This window comes from Pristis pectinata, chromosome 23, assembly GCF_009764475.1.
Source record: "Pristis pectinata isolate sPriPec2 chromosome 23, sPriPec2.1.pri, whole genome shotgun sequence".
Taxonomy (NCBI): Eukaryota; Metazoa; Chordata; class Chondrichthyes; order Rhinopristiformes; family Pristidae; genus Pristis; species Pristis pectinata.
The window spans coordinates 12,148,624-12,176,192 of NC_067427.1; the positions used below are offsets into that span (position 1 = coordinate 12,148,624).

The following is a 27,569-nucleotide window of genomic DNA, read 5'->3' on the forward strand; positions in this document are numbered from 1 at the left end:
AGACGAGGCCCGCCGCCATCTTGGGCCTCGTCGCTCCGACGCCGCGCGACCCGACTGCCGAGCCGGTTCGCCCGACTAGACGGTGAGTCGCCACACAACCCCCCCCAGAACCGGCGATACAGTCCCCAAGGTCCGTGGGCTGTGCCAGCTGCCGCTTAGGGGGGCAGCCTCTGCGTTGCGGTGTGGCAACCTCGACAGGCTGTTGCAGATCCAAATGGGCCAGTTTGAGGCGGTCCGCTGTGAAAACCTGTTCCCTGCCTCCAATGTCCAAAATAAAAGTGGATCCGTTATTCCGTATGACTCGGAACGGTCCCTCATATGGTCGTTGCAATGGTGCCCGAGGTGTGTCCCTGCGAACGAAAACAAACTTACAGTCCCATAGTTCCTTGGGCTGGCAGGATGGGGCTTGACCGTGCCGTGAGGTGGGAATCGGGGCCAAGGCGCCAAGCTTCTCGCGCAGTCTTTGTAGGACTGCTGGGGGTTGTTCCCCTTGGTCCCGAAGGGCAGGTATGAAATCCCCGGGGACAACTAGTGGCGCCCCGTATACAAGCTCAGCTGATGAAGTGCGGAGGTCTTCTTTGGGGGCAGTGCGTATGCCGAGCAGGACCCAAGGCAGCTCGTCAACCCAGTTAGGACCCTTCAGGCGGGCCATCAAGGCCGATTTCAGATGGCGGTGAAAACGTTCCACCAACCCGTTTGATTGAGGATGGTAGGCCGTGGTGGTGTGCAGCTGCGTCCCTAGCAGGTTCGCTAATGCAGCCCAGAGACTGGAAGTGAATTGGGTGCCTCTGTCTGAAGTGATGTGGGCCGGAATGCCAAAACGTGAGACCCAAGTTGTGAGCAGCGCCCGGGCGCAGGAATCAGTTGTGATGTCAGTCAGGGGGGTTGCCTCAGGCCACCTCGTGAACTGGTCCACGATGGTAAGGAGGTACCGGGCTCCTCTTGAAACCGGCAGAGGGCCCACGAGGTCGACGTGTATGTGGTCGAACCTCCTACGGGTAGGCTCGAACTGCTGTGGTGGGACCTTGGTGTGTCGCTGGATTTTTGACGTCTGGCAGTGCGGACAAGTCCTGGCCCACTCACTGACCTGTTTGCGCAGGCCATGCCAGACAAACTTGCTGGCGACCAGTCGGACAGTAGATCTGATGGACGGGTGCGCCAACCCATGTACCGAGTCAAAAACGCGTCTCCACCAGGCTGCAGGGACTATAGGGCGGGGCTGACCAGTCGCAACGTCGCAAAGTAGGGTCCGCTGACCTGGACCAACCAAGAAATCTCGGAGCTGCAGACCCGAGACTGCGGTTCTGTAGCTGGGCAGTTCGTCGTCGGCTTGCTGTGCATCAGCTAGGGCCGTGTAGTCGACACCCAAGGATAGGTTGTGGATGGTTGGTCTGGAAAGTGCATCAGCAACGACATTATCCTTTCCAGAGACATGTTGGATGTCAGTTGTGAACTCGGAAATGTAGGATAAATGTCTCTGCTGACGAGCTGACCAGGGATCGGAGACTTTGGAGAAGGCAAAGGACAGAGGCTTATGATCGGTGAAAGCGGTGAAAGGCCTGCCTTCTAGAAAGTATCGGAAATGCCGGACCGCCAGATACAGCGCTAGAAGTTCCCGATCAAAAGCGCTGTACTTCAGTTCGGGCGGTCTAAGGTGCTTGCTGAAAAATGCCAAGGGTTGCCAGCGGCCTTCGAGTAGCTGTTCCAGTACCCCACCCACCGCGGTGTTGGACGCGTCTACCGTGAGGGCAGTCGGGACGTCAGTCCTGGGGTGTACCAGCATCGTGGCGTCTGCCAGGGCGTCTTTGGCCTTAACGAAAGCAGCCGCAGCCTCATCAGTCCAGGTGATGTCCTTGCCCTTACCAGCCAGCAGCGAGAACAGAGGGCGCATGATACGGGCTGCTGCAGGGATGAAACGATGGTAAAAGTTGACCATCCCAAGGAATTCCTGTAGGCCTTTGACTGTGTCGGGGCGGGCAAAATGGCGGATAGCATCCACCTTGGCGGGTAGGGTGTTGCCCCGTCGCTGGTGATTTAGTGGCTGAGGAAATCGATAGATCAAGTCCGAATTGGCACTTGGACGGGTTGATCGTGAGGCCGAAATCGCGGAGGCGGGAATACAGCTGGCGGAGGTGGGAAAGGTGTTCCTGGCGGTTACGGCTGGCGATCAGTATGTCGTCCAAGTAAATGAACACGAAGTCCAGGTCTCGGCCTACCGCGTCCATCAGCCGCTGGAAGGTCTGCGCGGCGTTCTTAAGGCCGAAAGGCATCCGAAGGAATTCGAACAGGCCGAATGGGGTGATAATCGCAGTTTTGGGGACGTCATCCGGATGGACCGGGATTTGGTGGTATCCCCTAACGAGGTCCACTTTGGAAAAGATGCGGGCCCCGTGTAAGTTCGCTGCAAAGTACTGGATGTGAGGGATGGGATAGCGGTCCGGGGTGGTGGCGTCATTCAGCCTGCGGTAGTCGCCGCAGGGCCTCCACCCTCCGGTGGCTTTGGGGACCATGTGCAGGGGGTAGGCCCAGGGGCTGTCTGACCTGCGAACGATCCCCAACTCCTCCATGTGACGGAACTCTTCCTTTGCCAGGCGGAGCTTGTCTGGAGGTAATCGTCGTGCTCGGGCATGAAGGGGTGGCCCTGTGGTAATGATGTGGTGTCGTACCCCATGTGTGGGCCGAGAATTTGTAAACGAAGGTGCCAAAATCGATGGGAATTCGGCTAGGAGCTTGGCGAAATCGTCGCCAGAAAGGGTAATGGAGTCCAGGCGCGGGGCTGGTGGGCTGATTTCTCCCAGGGGATAGGTCCGGAGAGTGCTAGAGTGGACTAACTGCTTCCTTCGCAGGTCGACTAACAGGTTGTGGGCCTGAAGGAAATCGGCTCCTAGGAGTGGTCGGGCGACGGTGGCAAGGGTAAAGGTCCAGGTAAAACGGCTGCCGCCAAAGTGTAATTGAAGCGTACGGGTGCCGAAAGACCGTATCGTTGTACCGTTGGCGGCATTGAGTAGAGGACCTGGTGGCCTGTCACGAGTGTCGCGGCCTGTCGGGGGCAAAATACTGACCTCCGCTCCAGTATCAACGAGGAAATGCCGTCCAGATTTCTTGTCCTGAACGAAGAGGAGGCTCTGTCGGCGGCCAGCCGCCGTAGCCATCAGCGGCGGCTGGCCCTGGCGTTTCCCTGAAACTTGCAGGGTGGGCGGCATCGACGGGCCTCCGCGCCCCACCTCTGATGGTAGAAGCACAGCTGGTCACCCGTGTCGTCGTCTGTGTTCCTGGGGCGTGGTTGCTCGGTTGCTGGGGCCGGGCGAGGCAGGCGTTGGGCTCACGGCCTGGTGATTTGACTGACGGACGAACCGCTCTCGCGCTTGGCCCTCCACAGGACATCTGCCTGGGCGGCCACCTCACGGGGGTTGCTGAAGTCGGCATCAGCTAACAACAAGTGGATGTCATCGGGGAGCTGTTCGAGGAAGGCCTGTTCGAACATCAGGCATGGCTTGTGTCCCTCGGCCAATGCCAGCATCTCATTCATTAGGGCGGATGGGGATCTGTCCCCCAGGCCATCCAGATGAAGCAGGCGGGCGGCGCGCTCACGACGGGAGAGGCCGAAGGTCCAGATCAAAAGATCTTTGAAAGCCGGGTACTTATCTTCCTCCGGAGGCGACTGGATGAAGTCTCCAACCTGGGCGGCTGTCTCCTGGTCCAGAGAGCTAACCACATGGTAGTACTTCGTGGAGTCGGAGGTGATCTGCCGAAGGTGGAATTGCGCTTCGGCCTGGTCAAAGCGGACGCTAGGCCGAAGTGTCCAAAAGGTGGGCAGCTTGAGGGCCACTGCGTTGGCTGCTGCGCTGTCGTCCATTTCGCGGGTCCAAAAGCCGTTTGGGCCGTCGGGGTCACCAATGTAGCGGTTGCTACCGCGGAATAAAACAAGACTCTACTCGGAGGATTGCCAAACAGAACTGGTTGATTTTCCCGCCTTGCGCGGGCCCTTTAAGGGAGAATGTTCCCACCCAAAACAACCGGCAATGACTTAAGTCCTACGTCATCAGGACTTTCCCGCGCGCGGGTTCTCCCCGTCGCTTGGAAAGACGAGGACTGCCGCCATCTTGGGTCTCGTCGCTCCGACGCCGCGCGACCCGACTGCCGAGCCGGTTCGCCCGACTAGACGGTGAGTCGCCACACTAACAAGCAGTAATAATATGGAGGGTGGATGGAACTTTACTGAATAGTGTCCAGAGATGCCATTGAAAATTCCTTCTTTAACTTCCTGCTCTTTTGTGAGTGGGTGTGGAAACGTAGAAATATCCATTTGCATTTTGTGCAGTTAAAACAACAAACCTTTATGTTAAAACTTTGGGCATCAAAGCCTTGGAATGACCAAATATTTTATTTCCAAATCTTTAATTCTCTACCCAACTATGTATATTGGGTTTTCAACAATTCATTGGGAAATTTAGCAAATATGTTTCCAGAAGTAGACTACACCTGCATACTGCAAGACCTTGTCAACTTTCAGGGTCGGACTGATATGTAACATGTGCCACATAAGTAGTGGGTAACAAGAAAGAGTTTAACCACTTACCCACAATACTAAACAGCAATGGCATCAATGCATCATGCACCATCAACATCCTGGGAGTCGTCATTGACCAAAATCTGGGTCAGCCACCTAAATACTGTGGCTACAAGTGCATATTGGTGGCTAAATATCCTGTGGCAAGTGACTCACCTCCTGACAGCCTAAAGATTTTCCACAATTTACAAGATAAGTCTGAAGTATGTTATAATACTCAACAGAGGCACAAGAGATTCTGCAGATGCTGGAATATGAAGCAACACATACCAAATGCTGGAGCTCCAGTATTTTGTGTATAATACTCAACACTTGCTCAGATGAATGTAGTTTGATACCATTCAGGACAAAACAGCCTGTATGATTGGCATCTCACCCAGTACACTGATCATTCAATCCCTCCTCCCATGATGAATTATGGCTACAAACTGCAAAGCAGATATTTGCTGAGGCTAAGATAGGGTTTCCCCAATTCACAATCGACCACCAAGAATAGTAGAGTAGGCTGATTGGACGATTAGCACCTGCACGTTCTTCTAAAATCACACACTGTCTTTACTTGGAAATATATCACTATTCCTTCATTGTTGCTCAATGGATGCACACTCATCAGAATGACTGCAGCAATTCAAGGCAGTGACTCACCACCACCCTCATAAGAACAAACAGGGATAGGCAACATATGCTTGTCTTGTAAGGCACACCCAGATAAAATGATTAAAAGTATTAAACATTTCAGCAACACAACCAAAGATGATCAATGCTCACTGTAAGAGTTTAACAGATAATTATTTTTGCTTAATAAGAAAAAGGTGTTTGTTAAACTATTAGGTAATATTGTTACTTAAAATGTTTGGCAAAGTATTGTTATTAATTCACTATGTCAAGACAAATGGAGAAAATAATGAGTACCCTTTTACCTTTGATCAGATTCTTTCTGGATTTCTTTGTTAATCTCATCAATTTTCTGCTGAAGTTTCTTTCTCCGTTGTTCTGGTGGCAGATGACTGAAGTCTTCTGGTCCTGAGCCCTGTCCAAGCCATGATTTCATAGGTCAGTATCACATCTGGATTTACACCTTCAGTTACAATTTAAATAAGGGGCCAGTCATTTAAAGAAAGTTTCTTCTACATCCAGGGAGTTCTGCTTTCTCAAGCCCATATTATTTAGCCTGACAACCCTAATACAGGCCATTGCTTTAATTTGTTTCTTAAACCCAATGTTCATTAAGAATATTTTACCTGCTTTGAATTCAGTGTCCCGGTCCCTACATATTTTAATACTTATTAGAAAAGGTTTTTAGAAAAAAACCTCAAAACATGTGTGTGCGCGATGCGTACATGCCAAAATGGTGGCTACATAAACTCAAGTGCTGCATTTTCCACCAAGACATCTGTAGAGAACACCGGTGATCCAGTTGCAGTTTCCAATTGATAATTTATGTCACATGCCCAAGTTGTCAACTTTGAACAATATATGTCATTATAAAGGCTAAAAAACTGAAATGAAAGTGGTTGAAACAGTAGTTGTCTGCACCCACCAAAAAGAATGTCTCAATAGCATATTGGAAGCCAAAGCATGTGGTGACTAATTTGTTTATACAGGAAAACTGAGTCTGTCTCTTTCCTCACTAATCTCACTGTATACCCTAAAGATACTTCTCCAATGCTTAGACAGGAAAGGATATTAAAAATTAATGACATTCCTGTAAACAATGGCAATTTCTCACATACTGAGTAACAAAACAGCAAAAATAACATTGGCTGACTGATTAGTTTTTACTTACACAAAAATAATATTGTGGTTAATTTTAAGCATCCTAACCAAGTACTGAAAAAATATCCAGCATGTTTCAAAAACAATGGATCCATTAACAAAATATAAATTAAGCAATTTAAAATTTTCCATTATTTTAGAAGCACTGGTTCTAATTTTTTCCAGCACTTTGCAGCACATAGAGTGAAATATACTGTAAAACAACATAAATTAATTTCAGAAGATGAGACTATCAAGTGCTTTCTAGTCTTGATCTCATATTTCTCATATGCAAGTGACTCAGCCTCTTCAAAACTACGAACTTCATTAACAGGCTGAAGAATGCAGAGCTACAGGATACAAGAGACTTGACATCTTTTGGCATTGAAACCATTTCTTCATAACACCTACAAGGAGGCACACCCTCAGAGAAAAGACATTCTGTAAATCTAGCTCTCCCTCATCTTTGTGCCTCATTCCAAGACATTAAAAGCCATGAAACAAAGCTTACTGTGTTAATACACAGGGGGCTTCATAAGAAATTGGCTTTATTCAAGTGATTCCTAAAGTCAAGATCTTTCAGATAAATGGCAAACTGAGGACTCATTTGCTCTCTCAAGTTGGCATGAAATATCTCATGCCACTCTCTTTTTCTTAAACAACATCATTAAAAATCAATTATATGCTCACTATCACACTGCTGTTTATATGAGCCTGCTGTGCACAAATTTGCTGTAAAGTATTTCACAATGTTCTGAGGTCATGAAAGGAGCTTTGTAAGTACAAGTCTCCCTTTTTATTGTCAATACAAACTGTCTAATCTTACTCTGATTTAATTTAAAACTGAAATTGGAAATTCCATATTCACAATTGTGTTCTTTTACCATTTTTAGTGAGCATTTCAGTTCCCTGAATAGTAGAAGTTATTGAAACGGGTAATTTAATAATAATATTAAAGTCACTGTCAATGATCATTAAATGTTACAGATGGAGATGCCATAGTGCCTTTTCGGGCAAACTTTAAATTTTCTGTCTGACCAAGTGTATATATAAAAATTACGTGATAAAGTAAAAAAAAACCATTACTCTCCTGCAAACTTCATTAACTATCTCCAGAAACTTTTAATAGATTGCATCGGTTTCACATTTTTGTATAGAGTCTAAATTCTGGCATTTAAAAATAATGTACACAAAATTTAAAATATTTAGAAAGCAGTTTTCAACTGGAAGCAACAATGGATGCTGGAGACAGCAAACCTCTGACTCAGCAAATTAAACATAATGAACCAATTCTGTTCTTTCCTGATCTCTAATGATACATTGTACAATTTCTATGTAATGCACTTTACCATTGCCCGTTTAACACACAACGTATGTTAAACGGGCAATGGTAAACAATGGTAGAATATTGTGGTTAATGCAATACAGAATATGAGGATTAATGAAAATTAGTGCATTTCTTTAGTAATTCTCCAGCATGGAATGGAGAAGTTATTTTGAATATTTATCATTAAAATGCCATCCAATCTATCAAAGAGAAGTATTCTCTGGATGAAGCTTAAATGGGGGTCCAAATATTTGGTTTTGATAATACAGAAAAGAAGGATTGCACTAATGTGAGGCAATCTACACAAATGTCACAAGGTGTGTTTTCTGAGGAGTGACCTATTTGGAATTGGTCCATTTACATAAAACACCAAAGGTTAATCTTAAAGGAGAGCAGTTAATCTGTTTTCTTCTCATCTGGAGTACAACACATTGGAATGCCTGTTTTACTGAAAACTTCAGTTACAGTTTGCTGCAGCGTGATCCTTATAATGTGAAATCCATTATAAATTCCTTGCATCATGTCACTAATTTGAAGCTGTGAAATAACACCCTCTTACTAATTACTTCTTCTTATGGGCAATTAGTAATTTAGGATCTTTTACAACTTCTCAGTGTTGTTCAAGTTATTTAGAGACAGTGAAGTCTAGAACATCAAATATGCCAATTTCCTGACTAATGGTACATGAAGTCCACCAATGGATTATGGAAAGCTTATGCACATTCCATTGACTTATTTTGAGGGAGGAGGGGAATGGTGGGAACTGGGATAAACAAAGGAATAATGTAAGAAGATGATATACATGAGCACAACTGTTCCTATGGTATTTTGCAAAGTAGGTATTTGAACTTAACAGTTTTGAGTTAGTGACATAATGCAAAAGGTTTGTACCAGATTTCACATTCTTGATTATAACTGGTTTTATTGTTACAAGTTGGGTGCAAGACCACCAATTAAAAAATGTTGCATTTTTAATTGTGCAATTGTGTTAATTCATTAAAAATGTGATTAAAACAAAGATACTAGTGTTCACCTCAATCAGATTCCAGACCTGTGTATTCAACATTTTCTGACAAAAACAAAACAAACATGGACAAAAGACAGTAAAAAATTATTTACAATTGGTTATCATGGTTGGTAAATCATATTATAACTGGAACAGACACACAAAATACCACATTGCTTACCAGTTTGAGAGAAAGCTTCACGCAAAATTGGAGAAGAAAGGAGGAAAGAGAAAAGAACAAGTAACGTCAGTAGAAAATGATCACTCACTTGTAAACTAGTGATACAACTCTGTACCGAATGAAGATGGCAAGGTTACAATGAACATGGTTCATAAGGGAGCCATCTGAAAATGCATTGCAAGGATATGTAAACTGCAGTATTACTGCACATTATCAGTATAATATTGGAACAAGAAAAAGAACGGAGCTAGTTGTTTCATCGAGTCTGTTCAAATTACATATATACAATCCAATGGATTCTACCCAGTTCATTTTACCTTCATGTACATGATTCTGTCAAGTTTTTAGCTGTACCCCTAAACTGTAAACAGAGCAAGATTTCAAGGTATCGATCCAACTTTCATCCTGATGTCCACCAAAGCATTTCCAGAATTTTAGTAGCTTGGTAACCATCATACACTGCAAATCAAATATTATCACTCGTACTTAAATCACTAGATCCTATACCAAAAGCAGACATGTTGCCATATATTTCTGAAAAGCCCAAATCAATATCTGAAACTTTAGCTATAGCAACATGAAAAGGTTGCAAAATTAAAAATGTCACTATGCTGCTCTAGGTACAACTGCAAATTCATTCTGCTGAATACTTCTTCATGAAATGCAAACTGGGATCCTGTCTGTCATATCCACAATAACGCAAATTCACCCCTTATTATTAAGCAATTTGATTGCCTTCAATTATTATTAAAGGCAAGCATAAAATAGCTATTATGGATCACCTGCATATCACAAGACAAGACAAGGGAGCAGAAGTAGGCCATTCGGCCCATCGAGTCTGCTCCAAAGAAAAGGAAAAAAGAAAAAGAAATGAGAAATTGGGGGGGGGGGGGGGGGGGGGAGGAGGGAGGAGGGAGAATTGTCCTTCTTGTTGCGCGTGAACTATGGAGTGTTCCTTGTTAGTGAAGTTTTGGGCCAAATTATGCTGGGTATGGCCAGCATTCTAAAAGGAACCACCAACAGTTAGCATTTGCAGACAAGTATGCTCCAGAATTGTGTGGATATGTTTAATCACGGGACCAAAATCTCTAACACATTTTCTGGGTTCCACATAGAGCTGCAAAGCCTAAATTTGCTGGGATTCTCTGCACTGGGCTGGGAAACTTCTTCAGTGCTCTTACACCAGTTAGCAAAGGTGTAGGATCATTTGAAGGGGTGGGGTGCGGGGGGAAGGGACATTTTTCTTTAAATACTTATTCTCCATGACTACTTTAATTTATTTCTGGCATTTAATGTATATTTAATCAACTTGATTTTTTTTTAAATTACTTTTTTTAAACTCACAGCGGTTCTATCAGAGACGTTTGACAACTATTAAAAAGGTGAGGATCTGCTTCCAGGGACTGAGACTCAGGAGTATGTCCGTTAAGGCCAAGTTAAAACATGACCTTGCTGCACTTCGATATCCAGTTCCCAAAGTTTTAAGTGGAATATCAACAGAAGCATGGACTGGATGGGTTGAATGTCTGTTTCTGCTGTATACCCCACGTCATCCTACAAAGCCTCAACTTCTACTTTATGAATGGCCTAATTAATATTTGAATTATGAGCAAAGTGCATTTCATTGGGATAAATTATTAGAAATATTGTATCTGCCACACTTCAAATGTTCAGTGTAATATCCATTCTTTATGTGCATCACAGATGCACACAGGTATCCCAACAATGGGAAAAAAACCTCAAAAATATAAAACTTGAAATGCAAGCTGATGGATTTTCCCTAAGTTACTTGGCAATCAGATTGCCAAACCGAATCAGAATGATGAAGCACCTTGTTTCCATATGTTGAACCACCAGCTTAGCTAAAGCTAAAACTATTTATTGCAGAACCAAGTTCCATGATGGACAGCACTGTGAGTAAGCTTACTTGAACCTTATTTTTAGAGTCAAGTGCTTAATTTCTGTAGCTATGGTTTAGTTGTCAGTATCATTGCTTCTATTTTGTTACTAAATTATCAGTTTCATGGGCATTGACTCTTTCAGATATATAAAGCATCTGAGGTCAAAACTACTACAATTACGAAGAAGAATTTAGCAATCTTTAAGTGTTCTTCACAAATATCAATGTTTTAAAAAAATACTTCAATTGATAGAATAAGAGCTGAACGAACAAAATTATATTTCTCTTTCCTATAATCTTAAGGTCAATGATTTGTCACTTAACACTACAGCCACAAATAAAGGCAAATATATTATAATTTCATTGAAAAGTATGATTTGCTGTCATAAATATTTTTGCCGAAGTCATCTTACTTACACTCCAATGACATAACAGAATGGCTACCTTATGAACCTTAGCCTGGAACAATGAAGGTGCAACATCAGCTTTTCTAACAGACATAAACTGTTATGCACAACACAAACATAAAAGCCTTACATTTAATGCACTCTATCTTCAGACTATATTGAAAACTATAAAATCTTTCCAATAAAATTTTAGTTAAACTGAACTCTAATACTCATTCTTTAAAAATTCTGTTAAAATGCTTCAAAATGTTCCAAATGAAATATAAAAAAGGATACTTACTTCTTTTTGGACAGGAACATTTATTTTAAACTGGATGAGTTATTTTGTATATTGCACACTAACTACATTAAATAAATTTTAACAATAAAGTAAATCATGTTAAGCTTCTCAAGTTGGCTATCTTTTATTTTGGATGATTTAAATGAGGCTTTCAGACGTACTTATGGAAGGTCATGTATTAAACCAGGTATTTACAACTGAACCAAAAGTTGAACCTTTAAACAAAATCAAAAAATCAGAATAGAACTGAAATCAAGGCATGTAGGGGTGGACAATAAATGCTGGCTGAATCTGTGACGGCCATCATTCAAAGAACAAATTTAAAACTTCAAAGCTTGGTAAATACTAATTTTTAATTAAATGTTAATATCAAATTGTGTGCATTATCTCACCACAAACTACTTATTCTGTGTTAAAATTTTGGTTATTTTTTTGAAAATTAAAATTAAAAAATATTTTCTTCGGATTTATTCAAAACTGTTCACATTATTTAAAATATTACTTATATTAGTCTGTTTCTTTGGAAAAAGGTTGCACTTACAAAGCAACTCCAGGACAAGCAACAAACCCCTGATTCTACTTTTTAGAATTATTTTTCATCAATGAAATTTATGACAAAGTCCTCTAAATGCCTCTACAAAATTCAAAGTTGTTAATTAATATCATAAAAAGAGAATCCATCTCAGGACACCTTCTCAAGATCCACTGGCTACATTGACAACTGTACATTTGCACTGACCAGTTTCATTTTTTCCCCCAATCCTCTTCAGGTTTCTCTTGGTTCCCTGGCTGAAAATCTAGGCATAGACATGCTAGGACCTCTTGACAAACAGCCTAATAACCCAATTGTGTGGACTATAAATTGGAAGATCAAAGTATGGATATGTATTCTCAATTCCCCACAAGGTTCAACCCCTTATTTCAAATAAGGAATCAATGAAGTCTCAAGGGAATCACTTCCCCAAAGATGGATCAAGTTAAGTTGCATTTCTTTATCATACCAAATTATATCTTTATGTTACTCATATTGGCTGCATTTAATCATATCCCCTTGCAAGTGTCACTCAGCTCCATAAATCTCATTGCAATTTCCTTTTGGCTGGGCTTCTCAGCTTTCTGGCAGTGGTTGATCATAGATGATCTCACTGTTTTCTAAAAGGACATGATTCCTTTTCCACACAAATTATTGAGCCTGCAGTTTGTATTAGACATACCCTTTTATGAATCACTTCTCACTGATATATCCATCCCCAGAAATGGACCAATATAAGCTGAAGAATCAGTCTGAATCAGCTGCATTTATATTTCAGTGGCTAATTGGTTAGATGGGATATATACTCATCAGCTTTTATCAGAAACAGTCCAAGATACCTAACTTTGATTAAAAGCCATAACATCTTATTTTTCTTGGAAGCAGATATATAATCTCATTTACATTAGGCTCAGGAGCATATGTGAAGAACACTGAACTGGAACTGTCTGCAATATCAAAATGTTAACTCAGTTGCCAGAGATCCTTAATACTTGACCAATTGCCACATTACCTTTCATAAATGAATATAATATTTCCTTGACACAACAGTAAAACACTTAAGCCAATGACATTACTTACTAATGTAAAGCAATGATAAGGGTTTTACACAAATTGTCATGCTGTGACAGCATCAACTAATCTAAGGCTAGATATAACAAGCTAAGTTCATGGTAACCTCTACCCTTCTGCAACTACCCAACCCTCATAAGTATTAGTGGTACCATCCTTTCAATGGGGCGTTCATTGGCAGTTACCTTGGTGGCATTGGCCTCGTACCCAGTGCATCTATTGGTCCAAATTTAAAACAAAAATGTGGACTGCTCAGTGTGTTGGAATCTTGTCCCCATTGCTCGGTGTGTGTTCCTTGTTGACGAAGAAAATGTACCCATAATGCACACCAATTCCACTTCAACCACACAATCACGACACCATGAGATGAAGAATTTAGTTCCAATCTGCATCGCATTAAGGGAGCACCCACAAGCTGCTGAGACAGCTGTCAAAACTCAGTTTACGTAACATACAACTAAGTGATGGAAGCCTTTTATTCTAATTGTGCAGAGTCATTCCATGAAACGGAGATTCATATTATATTACTGGCAATGAAAATTCCGAAACTCACTGTTACAATAAAAATTGGAAGCTGACTGAATTGTCAAACTTGTCTTGTGTGCAAAGATAAGTGGAAAGGTATGAATAGGATTCAGAAATTAGCAAAGGAGTTATTTTTGTCTACTTTTCACTCCTTTCTTGAAACCCTAAATTATGCTGGCATCTGGCTCCGCTTATGCAAGAGGAATAGTTTGCTTCTGAAACTGGAAAGCTAATGGCAGTAGGCAGTCACATATTGATGCTATCACAATCCAGAGTGACTGTATTCTCAACATATGCAAATATAGTGTTTCCATCTGGTGCCAACAATTTCCAAGCATTTCTCTGCAATTCTGTTCTTGCACCCGATCACATCAAATACATTCAATATCACAACAAAAGCAAACAGTATTCTCAAAGTAAATTAGCTTTCTCACTTTTGTGATGATGAATTAATCAGATAAATGCTTACATTATTAATGAATGTTCACAGTGAATTAAAAATCCATCCACGACTCTATTCCATGACAAACAGCCTTCTCAAATTGAAGGCTCAGTATAAACTTTTGTTTGATGGTCTTCCTTGAGAACTGACTTGGAATATTTTATTGCATTAAAGACATTATACAACCGTAAGTTGTTGTCTCATTCCGATTCTGAACCATTGAATCAAGGTTCAGTGCTCATTTGAGCTAGAGACAATTGATGTCTAGCAAGGAGTCAATGCCTTGAGAAGAGGAAGGAACACTTAAGGAAAAGCAGTCTGGGTATACAAATTCAAGCTAATTAACAAATTGACAGAGTTTATTGTGTTGTCATCAGGGCCAAAAGGTTTCCTAAAATCCATTTTCTCATTTTTTTTCTGCACTAACTGCTTAAAATTCATGAAGGATCTCAAATGCATATTTAATTCAAAGAAATTGGATTTGATTGTTTTGCCCTCTCCCTCTTTAGATTCTCCACATTATACCCTATTGTCTTCTATATAGTTTTCATCACCAACTGCAAGGCTACAAGAAGATATGCAACTAAGCTTCAAAGTGACTTGTTTATTTTCCATGCTTGCCTCTGGGAAAGTGACTCTCCTCCATTTAATACCACTATTTATAATGTGGCCAAGGTGGAGACCCCAAATGTGTAAGCCATTTAAAGACAAAAGTTTATCTCTCTCCATGTATGGTACCGTATGTTACAGTGACATTACTTTGAAGTCATTTTAAAAATATGCACGTGGGCATTTTAATACAGATTTGAACCACATGAAAACATGCTAATGAAACTACCAACTGGGAAAATTAATAAGATACAGTACATTTAGTTTCTTTTAATAGTTTATCTCCTAAAAAGCACACATAATCTTAAAAAAGCTTACAACAACCAACAATGAGAAACAAAAGTCACAGCCTTATGGATTTTGTACTCAGCCTACATATGCTTCTCAGAACAGCTTTAGCAAGCATCTACTCACAGTTAATTATGATGTGATCTGGAGCCACAAGATGCAATAACACATAACAATGAAGCAACAAGTCCATGTGTTATTGTGAATTCCAGGCAGTAACCCCACTTACACAAATATTTACCTTGATACAGAAATCTGTTTTATTCCAGAGCTAGAGTTATAACTTTATTTAAAATAAATAAGTTTGGATGTAGAGACCTCTTCAAAATTCTTAAGAGGTACGTCATGTTTGTGGTGTATTTTGATTTAATACTGCAATAATGTATTTTTTCAATTATGTTCCATTTTGTGCAACACGTGCCTAGCCACAATAATGATTAACTGCCACAATGAAACACCACAAAAAAAAAGCAAACTCTGAATTTTGTGTTGTCTCCTTAGAGTATTAAACCAATCTGCAGAATTTTTACTGTGGAACTTACAAATATTTTAAAATCAACTGAAGAGCAAAAACTTGCTCCTGTTTCTGCATTCTTACCATCTGGCCTTTGATTAACTGTAATTTTAAAAACTATAGTACTCTTGGTGCAATAAAATTGTTATTAAATGGCCATTGATCACAAACAGATTCTGTTGCTCTCTTCACATTTGTTGTTTGACTCACTGAGCATTTACTGCATTTTCTGTTTTTATTTCACAGTGTGAGTATATGCTTTTGAATATGTTGACAGTGTTCCAACTAACCTACTGTATTTCACCATTTTTCTTCACTTGTCACTTCACTATTTTGGATTCAATTTTATTTCATGTTGCAGCCCATCCCTTCTTGTTATCTATTGTTTGGCCAAGCTCTCAGCTGCTCATCAATGCTAAAATTACCCTACAACAGGTCCCGCAGTCTCAGGGTCATTTTACCACAGTAAACTATAACACACACATGTATGTGCACAGGTAAATCTAGTATCGTTTTGAAAAGAATCTGAATGCTTAAGGATTGGGTTGGGAGAAATTTGGAAATTTAAATTATTTGCCACTAAAATAGTAACATTTTCCCCCTTCTAACAAGTCAGTAACTTTCCAGATCTACAGCAGGGAGAGGATGATCACCAATATCATCCAAATTATGAATGCACTTGTGGAGTAGTATACCACAGGGGCCATATGCGCAAGATAGTCACCAACAACCTCAAGAAGGTATTCAAAAGAAGTCTCTTGCGGATTACTCTCCGAGACTGATGAATGTAGAATTTGACATCTCATGGAGCAATTGAGGCAAAGGCACACTGGTAGGAAAATTAGATAAGTACAACTATGAGAAAGGAATAGCAGGGCATGTTGACAGGGCAGATGAAATAAGGTAGGAGTTGGTAAAGATCAGCATTGATCATTTGGGAGAATGACTTGCTTATGAACTATAAATTTTATATGACACCAAATTCATTATTTTTAAAAAAGTCTTCCCATCCTCTTTTTTTAACATATGCATTTCTTTTTAATATTTTGACTTGTTATTTAGGAAGCATATTGCTTTGTGTACATGACATTTTATGTAAGGACTGAAGTGTTTACACCTACATTGAACAAATGAGCATGAAACACAGCGACCCTGGCCTCACCTTGTCAGAAATATTCTCATTGTCCTCTTCATTCCTCCCTCACTTTCTCTGCAATTTCAAAGCAACTGTTTTCTCTCTTTACCTGCTTTGACAAAGGGTCTTTGACATGAAATATTACCCGTTTCTCTTTCTATAAATGTTGCCTGCCCTGTTGAGTGTTTCCAGCATTTTAATTTTTTTAATTTCAGATTTCTAGCATCTTCAGTTATGTTTTGATTTTAACCTCAAATCCTGTTTCTGAGATAGATGCAAAATATATTGAGCATCTTGAGCATATATTTTTTGTTGTTAAATCCATTGTGATCAATTCATTTCAAAAAAAATTGCAGGGTTGTAGGGAAAGAGCTAAGGAATGGAATTGACAGAAGCAATCTGACTTAAAAAGTCAACATGGTTTTGATGAGCTGAGGAACCTTCTTTTTTGTAAATGTTAAATTTGCCCATCCATGTGTCAGGTACAGTGAAAAATTGTGAAAATTCTATTTATATTAAATGCCCATCAACTTTATCAATAATTGAAAATTGTATAGCTTGGTAAACTTTCCTAATTCAGTCCTCTAAAATCAAAATGGGATTAGGGTGCAAAGAGTCAGCAAGAATTAGAGGAACAGATAATATAAAGCAAATCACAGAAGGATATAAGAGCAAGAGGGTTATAGAAGTGGGGGATTTTAATTTTCCCTATATACAGACTGGGATTGCCTTAGTGCAAGGGCCTTTGGCAGGGCTGAAATTGTTAAGCATATCCAAGAAAGTTCTTTTTAGGTATACATGGAGAGACCTACTAGGTATGGGGCAGGACTCGATCTTATCTTAGGAAACGAAACTGGGCAGATGGAAGTATCAGTGAGGGAACACTTTGGGAACAGTGACCATAATTCCTTAAGTTTCAAGATAGTTATGGAAAGAGATAAGGTTGGTCCTTGAGTTAAAGTCCTGAATTGAGGGAACACCAATTTCAATAATGAGAGAAAGGACCTAGTAAAAGTATAATGGGAGATATACGTTTGCAGGTAAAACAACAGCTGACAAATGGGAGCCTTTTAAAAGAGAGTTAGCAAGACTTCATGGCCAGCATGTTCTGGTGAGAGTGAAAGGCAAAAATGGTAAGATTAGGAAAACTTGGATGACAAAGGATATTGAAGGTCTGATGAAGAAAAAGAACCACATGGCAAATATAAGCAAAGGGGATCGAGGGAGTCTCTTGAGGAATATAGAGTGCGTAAGAAAGAACTTAAGAAAGAAATTAAAAGGGCAAAAAGGATCCATGAAATATCCTTGGCAAGTAAGATTAAGGAGAACCCTTAAACAATCTGTAAGTATATTAAGAACAAGAGGATTGCGAGGAAAAGAGTGGGTCCCCTTGGGGACCAAAGGGGTAATCTATGTGTGGAATCAGGCAATGTGGGTGAGGTCCTAAATGACTCCCTCTCATCTGTATTGTTACGGACTCAGTGAATGTCCCTTTAAGATAAAGTGTGTATGTGTGTGTGTGGGGCGTGCTTACATCAATAGAAGATAAAGGACGTAATGACGTTGTTGAAGAAGAGAGAGAGAGAGAGAAGGGAGAGAGACACCAGCCTGCTAGTTTTCTCTATCGATGGATGAGAAACAATAACCGTGTCTGCCACTGAAATCCATGTATGGAAGTTGGAAGTAATCCAGTGGAGTTCACTTTGTTGCTGACCTGTAGAAGGAAACAGGTATTTGTGTGTGGACGACCACGATTCGGATGCTTTTCGGGGTGAGGAAGTCACTACCGAGTAAACACTGAAGTGTCGTTTGGGTTCCATCCTGGAACATTTGGATTTTGTAATTACTCTCCCTATGTTCTCTACATCTACGTCTTATCTTCAGACAACGGTGGTTGATGAAGAAGCCTTTGCTCATGTTTCACCTTATGGCTTGCGGAACTGGACTTTAAGAACCATTCCTGAACTTGGAGTTTGGGACTTGCCACACACACACGAAGAGTTTAGTTTTGGGGTTAACGTTCAAGGTTTAACATTTTTGAATTCTAACATACTAACATTTTTACTTTTATTTTACGTATTATCATAAGTAGTGATTAATAAAATAGTTTTTAACACTGAATCATGCTCAGTGTGTTTCTTTTGTTGCTGGTTCGTGACAGTATTCATCAAGGAGAAGGACATGGAAGATAGTGAGTTCAGAGAGGGGTACATAGATAATCTGCGTATTAAGGAAGCGGTGTTATGGAACGCATTAGGGTTGATAGAACCTCAGGGTCACACAAGATCTATCCCAGATTGCTATGGAAAGCAAGAGAGGAGATAGCTGAGGCACTGATGGTGATTTTTTCCATCTTTGTTAGCCACTGGTGGGGTCCCAGAAGACTAATATTGTTCCTTTATTCAAGGACAGGAGAGATAAGGCAGTTAACTACAGGCCGGGGAGCCTTACTTCAGTGGTTTAAGATTATTGGAGAAAAATCCAAGGAATAGGATTTATGTACATGTGTAAAGGCAGAGGCTGATTAGGGATTGTGAGGAAATTTGACTGAGTTTTTTTTGAGGAGGTAACTCAGAAGATTGATGAAGACAGGGCAGGTAGACATTGTCTACATCTACCTAGTAGATATAGACAAGGTCCTGTACGGTAGACTGGTCCAGGAGGTTAAGGCATAAGGGATTCAAGGCAAGCTGGCGAACAAGATCCAAAATTAGCTTAGTGATAGGAGGCAGAGGGTAGCAGTGGAAAGATGCTTTACTGATTGGAAGTCTGTGACCAGTAGTGTACCGCAGGGATCGGTGCTGGGACCCTTGTTGTTTGTGATATATATCAATGACTTGGATGTGCGTGTAGGAGGTATAATTAGTAAGTCTGCAGATGACACAAAAATCGGTGTTGTTGTGGTAGCGAGGAAGGTTGTCTAAGGCTACAGCAGACTGTAGATCAGATGGAAAGTTAGATGGAGCGTTTGTAGGTGGAATTTAATCCTAACAACTGTGAGGTACTGCAATTTGAGAAGTCAGACAAGGGTAGGACATGAACTGTAATGGTTGAGCGTAAAACAATATTGATGACCAGAGAGACCTTGGAGTTCAAGTCCAATAGTTTCCTCAAAATGACACTACATGGAGACATGGTGATGAAGAAGGCAATATGGCATACTTGCTTCATAGATCAGGGCAAAGAATATAAACATTGGGACATTATGTTGCTGGAAAGCATGCAGAGGAGATTCACCATAATGTTGCCTGGATTGGAGGACTTTAGTCATAGAGAGAAATTGGACTGGCTGGGCATATTTTCCCTGGAATGCAGGAAGCCGAGGGGGTGACTTGATTGAGGTATATAAAATTTTAATAGGCATAAATAGGCTAGATAGTCAGAATCCTTTTCCCATGGTAGGGGTATCAAAAATAAAGGGCATAGGTGAGAGGAGCTTTAAAAGGGATTTGAGATAATGTTATTTTTACATAAAGAGTGGTTGATATTTGGAACTTACTGAGTGAGTAGGTGGTGGTGTCAGATACAATAACTTTGCTTGAGACATTTAGACAGGTACTTAAATTGGCAGGCTATAGACAGATATGGACCCAGTGCAGGGAAAAAGTTCAGCATGGACTTGATGCAATGAAGAGCCCATTTTTGTGCTGTACAACTCTATGAGTTGAGCAGCTGGGTGGTGTGACTCAGCAATGATCCATATTTTTAATTAATGTATGCAAACAGGAATGTAATTTTTACAGGTTTAGTTTATAATGCATTTTATATCTGCAATAAGGAAACCTATCAAATTGCTAATCATATTAGACTTGGAAAACTTAATGCAATTATTTCCATAAATAGAGACTTAAGAAATATTATATCCTGACCAATTGAATACACCAAATGTATGTTTAGGAAATAAAAATTAGTGTTAAAAAGAAGAGTATTTTTGAGTAACTGAGTAAAAATACACTGAAAATTTTGACTTCCAATAACTTATGATTGTGTGTGTGCTTAAACTGACGGTTCTTAATATTGGCAACCATTTGATATTTTTCTCACATAAAATTACTAATAATTCCATTGAGGGTTCAGTTGCTGAGGCTGGGGATAATGAGGTACAAATTCAAATGCTGAAAGCACATTAACATCCTTGATATTAGATAACTCATTTTTTTTGCAGCACACATTAAGTGCCCTTTGCCATTTTGACAGCTTCTAATTCCCAATTTTAACCAGGTCTTTTTTTCCCCCTAGACGCACTATGCCTCCGTTGCATGCCAGGATGGTCTGAAGACCCTCTGTCTCAAATATAAGGCCAACCAGTGCCCCTCCACTATTATATTAATTTGCTTGGCTGAACTCATTCTTCCATTGAACAACTTCTCCATAGTTGTCAGAGCCCTTGACCAGATCTCATATCTCCCACATCTCTGTTCTCAGCACCTCTCCTCCTAAACAGAGCAAGGATAATGTTTCCCTGGCCTTTGCCTTCTACCCCACCAGCTTTCACATTTGCAATTTCCGCCACCTCCAATAAAATCCCACCACCCGACACACTTTCCTCTCCCCTTCCATTTCAGCATTTTAAAGGGGCTGCTCTCTTTGCAACTCCTGATCTGTTCTTCCATCTCCACCAAGTATTTCCCTTCTCCTGGCACAAAACCTGTCCTTTTATCTCTTCCCTTGCTCCCATCCAGGGATGCAAACAGGCCTTCAAGGCGAAGCAGCAATTCACTTGCTCTTCTTCCAATCTAACATACTACATTCTGTGTTCATGCTATGCAAATTGGGTGACGACTTTGCCTTACACCTGTGCTCAGTCCACAGGAGTGACTCTGAGCTTCCTACTGTCTGCCACTTCTGTTCATTATTAGAACTGGCCAGTCCATCTGTGATATTGGCTCAGTTTTTCTCCCTCTGGACAGCATATCTTGGAGCTCTACATTTCTGAGCTTTCCCATTTATTTATTATGTTGTTCTCACTCTAACTGCCTGTATTTCTTAACTTTTGTGTTCCCTTGCTCCACTTCTCGTCCTCTAAGTGCCCCTATTAACAGATTACCTTGCTTACAGCTTATTCCCACATCAACCCTAGCCTCACTTTATTAGAGATACTCCCTTTATATACTCCCTCCCCTTCTCTCGCTGCAACTAAAAAGTAACTGGTTTCTTTCTTTCCCAGTTCTGACAAATGATCTTCAAACTGAAATATTAATTTTGTTTCTCTTTCCACAGATGTGGCGTGACCTACTGAGTGTTTCCAGTCTTTTCTGACTTTAAGATTACTGCTGTTGTGTGTGACTGGTGCATTGCCAGTCTAGCTGGCTGAATGTACATTGTAAGAATACTTAGCAACTACAGATGGTCATGTTTCATATCAGCCATTAAATTTTCAAATTGTTTCATTGCACCCTTGGGTGCTCAGCTGACACTTCTAGCTGCTGATAATCTTCAGGAATAATCAAACATAATGGAAAGTTCTTAATTTTTGAAAATCATTATTCTTCTACTTTCTTGGGTTTCCACCTGCCACACATTAATCCAAGCAAAATGGAGACCTGTGCCTAATTTATACAATTAGACCTTAGGAACCTAATTTAAGGGTTGGCTGTTACGAATTGCACAACAGTAAGGTGACTTTTCCAGGGTTCCTTTATGTGGGAAAGGACTTCATGTCTGCACTAAAGAACTCGATTTGAACAGGGCACAAACTTTAGTCTTATTAGAAATGTGTTGCATATTGATGTTCCCTGTTGCAGTTATGGCACAATACTACACATGGATGGTCTGAAACTTGTTCAATCCTCAGATATGACCTCAAACCAAGTACATTTTGGCAATACCTTTTTGACCAAATCTTACATTGTTTTACACAAACTGTTTCACTTTACTGTTAATATCTATTATCCACAAAAAAACTAACATCATGAATTTTTCCAAAAAACTGAACTAGCACAAGATGTTTTCAATATATAAATATAAAATAATTATCCAATGAGAGCAGCATTTACATTTTGTGAAGTGCACTGTTAAACTGGGGCCAATAGTTTCCTTTTAAGAGATAAATACAACTTCTGGCACATTCTATACTACAGCTGATCCAGTCCATATTAGCTTGCACTTTTAACATATTTTAGTCTATTTACTTTTTATAACAATGGATGTTATGTCTCTATGCATTTCTAAGCTTATTAATTAAGTATACATGCAGAGTAGTTTAGAAGAGGTCAAAAGTACGATTTAATTGCTTGTGTAAGTGGGGCTAGTAACTGAGGGGTGAGTGTATGGCAAATCACCATACGTAGACTTACAACAAATTCCCTCGCCTCATATGCATAAGTAGGTTTCCCTAATGTCCTCTTCATCAGTTCTTTGTGAAAATAGAAAGAGCGAGTCTGGGGTGTGCGTTTGTGGAAAAGAATACAACTGCGTTAACAGCCATTCAAAACTAGCTTTTACCTACTATAATGTTGAAAGGGTAAAAGCTATAAAATATAGGGTAGGCCTTAATACAGGATTTCCTCAATCAAGGATTCTGCTTTTAAGTGGCTTGTTCATATTACAGAGATGTTCTGTAGGCTAAGTTTAAATAAATTTGATTGGTTTACCAGAGAAAGGGCCAAACGGAGGTTTAACTTTGTGCCTTCTCTCCGATGTGAAAGGGAAACTTGGAACTGAACCACATTCTTAACCTTTCAAACATGATCAAGGTCAGAAATACAATTTTAGTATTCCGAATTAGCCAAGTTTGATGAGACACTACTTACTGATTGAATGCAGGTTTGAAGCAAAACTTAGGTTGTCAGGGTACAGCAAAAATGTTTACGCAATAGCTTACACAACTGTAGAAATATTAGGTCAAGTATCACTATTTCTTCCACATAATTACACTTCAACCTTAAGTACAAAAAAACTAGCAAGTAGTGGCAATGGGGCATAAATGAACTGCAGGCTTGATTTTATAGCCAAGATTATACCTCAACATCCTGAAGCAATCAGAGCTTGGACAAACACCACATAAATCTGTCCTACTGCAGCTCTGATTAAAAATTCCACAAAGGATTTTCGGGCAACAGGGCAGAGCAGCTAATTGTCTCTGATCTCCATGGTCAAGAAATATATCTTTCACTGCTTCAGCAAGGATTTTTTAATAATTACTGAAAGACTGAATAGAACCAGTAAAAGACTAAAACCTTGAGAGGATAACACCATACATTTAGCAAGCCAAGTTGGGTTATAAATAAACAAATACAGGCAGCTATTCCAGACATGAATCAAGTCCAACTGACAAACTACATCTATTAAATGCCTTCACTTTCCAAGAGAACAGTTATCCCTTGCAATTGTGATGTCACTGACATGGTTTCCTTGAGCTCGCTTCTTACCATATCTTAAATGAGAAATCCTTCCACAGACCAAACACTTGTTTTTTTTCCCCTCAAAAAGGAATTAAACAAAATGTCACAACAAAATTTCATACTTTAATACTATGGGAATTTGATGTGTGTCAATACATAATCATAAGTTAAAGACACTAAGGATGGTCAGAATGTGGCACAGTTCATTCTGGGATGTGAATAAAATGGGCCCAAATCTGAACAGCTCCATTATTCACTCACCATTCATATCCCCCTTACCTCTAGCAGCTCTCTTACTTCCATGTTTACCTTGGAAAAATCTGAATGGTTTATCCTTTGATTTCCATTGGTAACAACACTTTTATGCATCATATCAAGAATATAGTAAAATTAAACTCATCTTCCTCTTTTCCTCCACCCTTAATTCTAAAAGCAAGCATGGAGAGTGATGAACTTCTTTGACATTATGAATGAGAACATCCCATCAGCTGCCTCTGCCTCTTCTTTCTCTTCCCCAAGCTTACTAGGTGAAACTTCTAATTTTCCTGACTGCCCTCTTCCAAATTTGTATCCAGTTTATCTTTCTTCAACCCTCTCTAAACTTGTCCACATGGTCGTATTCCCATTAAACTGCTAACCAGCCAATTTCCATTCCTGCATACCCCCCTCCCCCCACAACATGGTGATATTATTGTCCTCAGATATCATCTCCCTCTCCTTCACATCTAACATTATTACATTTCCCTCAAAAAAAATCCTTGCAAACTACCATTCCACCTCCAACTTTCTTTACTTTTCCAAACTCCTTGCATGTGATGTACCTTCCCAAATTTGTGCCAATGTGCAGTGTAACAATTGCTTGAATCCCTGTAATCAGGTTTCCATTCCTGCTGTATTGCCAATGCAGCTTTTATCAATGTCATTAACAGCATCCCAGGCAATTGTTACAGAAATAATCTACTGATCCTTCAGAACCTGCCCAAGCCCTTAACATGGTTGACTACAACATCCATTCCAATATTTCACCAACATAGTCCATTCAGATGCGCTGACACTTGACTCTACTATCCACACCATTACTTCTGCACTCCGACCCCTCCCCACCCCCCAACAGAGCTATCTTTGGCCCCTCTTATTTCTCAAGTAAATACTGCCCTTTGGCATCATCCATAAACACAGCATCAGTTTTTGCTTGCAGGCTGACAATATCCAGCCCCATCTAAACAAGACCACTGCTTCTAAATTGTCAGATCACTTATTTGACAATTCTGTGCAAGATGGGCAGAAATTTCTTCCAACATTGGAAGGATCAAAGACACATTCTTCATTTCCTGTCACAAACTCTATTCCCTAGCCACAAAATCTTTTTCTCTCCTTGGCAATCAGGATTGTTTGCAAACCAGCTGTCATACTTGCCCCTGAGACAACCACATCAAGACTATTACCATCTGCTTCCATCTCTTCAACATCCCAATTCTGCTCTTGCCTCAAGTCATCTTTATGCCTTTGTCATCTCCAGATGTCTATTCTAATGGACTCCTGGCCAACATCCCTCACTTCTTTTTCTATAAATGTGAATATCCAAAATTCTAGCGTCCATGCCTTAACTTGAACAAAGTTCTTTCATCCATCATCTTATGTTGATTCTGGGTTAACAAGTCTTGATTTTAAAATTGTCATCCCTTTCAAATCCCTCCATGGTTTCATTGTTCCCTAATTCTGTAATCTCATCAAGCCCTCCAAAATATCTATGCTCTTCTAATATCAGCTCTTTATCATCCCAAACTTTACTATTACTGGTTGTGCCTTCAGCCAGTAATGCCCTAACCTTGAATTCACTTCTTATACGTTCCAACTCTCTTTCCCCCTTTATGATGCTCATCAAACCTCCTCTTTGATCGTTTCTTGGTCATCTGCCTGAATACTTCCTAATATGGCATGCTGTCATTTTCTTGTTTGATAATACCCTTGTGCAGGTCCTTGAGGCATTTCACTTTGTAAAATTGCTAGATAAATGTAAATCCCTATTGATTCAAGTGGATTCAGCTTTTTTTTAATTACTTTGCGCTGTGCAGCAGGCCATTTTATCATGGGTTATTTATAAAATTCCAAACTAACCTCAATAATGAGCTAAATAAAAGTACCTATGCCACTTCCATTTTCAAGTGAGAAACAGGCTAATAACATATTCTGACATACCAAAAACATTTTGAAGAGGTTTATTTCAAAATGTAGTGCAGACCCTTGATTGAGGAAATATGTTTTGCATTTATTTTTTTTACCTTTTGCAAATTTACTTATTAGATTCTGAAGTCATTACAAACCTTTGAAATGCTCTAATCAAGATGTTCACATTTTTAAAAATGAAATCCCATTATTTAATGCAATGTAGAATGTGTAAAATCAAACAAGAAATGTAAAACAAAAAAAAATAAAAATACAGTTTTCCGCTGTGCATAATTGACTTCCACAGATACATAAAAGTTCATACATTTGAAACATTAGTATTAAGTAGGCAGCTTAGGACACATATCAAAGGACTAGTCTTTACTTTTAATTTTTAATGAACAGCCCATTAATTGATAATTTATTGAAAATAGTTGAGACTTATTTTCAAATATTTCCATCTCCATTTTCATTCCAATTCTTCATTACTGAAGCCATGTTCAAATTTTTATATGATTGCTTTCAGTAAATAAATAAATTTACAGCAGACTGTATTTGTAAATATACTGATATCATTGACAATGTTAGTTGGTTGCTTGGGAAGATCTATTACCTTTAGTTGTTTTATTTTCTTTGAAAATTTGCATTTTTTTGTCCTAAACTTCCTTTGTAGAAATATGAAATGCAACCTAAGTTTTCAATACACCATTCCCTTTTATCTTCCCTTATTAGGATTCCATTTTAACCCTTCTGCTGGAAGATGCCTTTCAAGTGTAACATAGTGTAGTTTATGGATCTGGCAGGACACACAAAAATTAATAAGCATTTACTTCTCTAAAAGTGCTAATTACGGATAAAGCACAAAAAAGCATTTCTAGGCCAGTGCAAGTGAATACAAATATTTTAAAGATGATGTTTAAAAAAATGTTGTATGTCATGCTACCTTTTGTTATTGGAGGTAATCTTTCTGGAAAGAGCAGAGAGGACTTAAATCTCCAAGAAATACACGTGATCTAGATGTCACAATTCCCTTTTAAGTAATTTATATTTTGGTTTTGTATGGCAATTATGAAGACATAATCAATTTATTTCCAATAACAATTTTATGGGGCTCTGTAATAATTATTCATATAGTCTTGAAAATATGGAATCATTCTGGAAGAGACACAGACCCTCTGTTAGCTTACTCAAGGTTCCCATGTTATCATTCAAATTAAAGCTGCAAATATTTGGGGACTATTTGACCACAAGGTACATTCAAGATCAAAACAGTGTCCTTAGTAAATGGGGGGATATTCCAACAAAGAAAATTTAAAACCAAGTGTGAGTGGGAATCCTGTTTTTTTTTGAAAACCTTCCCAGCCCATGACATTAAGGACAACTAAAGCAGGCCTTAATAACTTCACTTGGGGATAAGCACAACTCAGAGAACTGTGAAGTAATGACCAGATCAAGTCAACTACAATAATATTTGCTACTGTAGAACTTTTCTTTAAAGGTTGATGATAATTTTTAGTT

At 39.9% G+C, this 27,569-nt stretch overlaps 1 protein-coding gene across 11 annotated transcripts in view; it reads right to left on the reverse strand.

The window, feature by feature from the left end:
- Positions 1-27,569, reverse strand: part of LOC127581968 (formin-binding protein 1) — a 165,156-nt gene that overhangs the window by 29,810 nt on the left and 107,777 nt on the right. For 4 of the 11 annotated variants that reach the window (XM_052036782.1, XM_052036778.1, XM_052036779.1 and 1 more), the window contains exons 11-12: positions 8,840-8,854; positions 5,491-5,600 (exon numbers count right to left, since the gene is read on the reverse strand). In XM_052036782.1, the coding sequence (XP_051892742.1) occupies positions 5,491-5,600; positions 8,840-8,854 (125 nt within the window). Of the gene's footprint in view, positions 1-5,490; positions 5,601-8,685; positions 8,722-8,839; positions 8,855-22,838; positions 22,923-27,569 lie in introns of all 11 variants that reach the window. The other 7 variants (XM_052036780.1, XM_052036785.1, XM_052036781.1 and 4 more) reach the window with 3 other exon arrangements.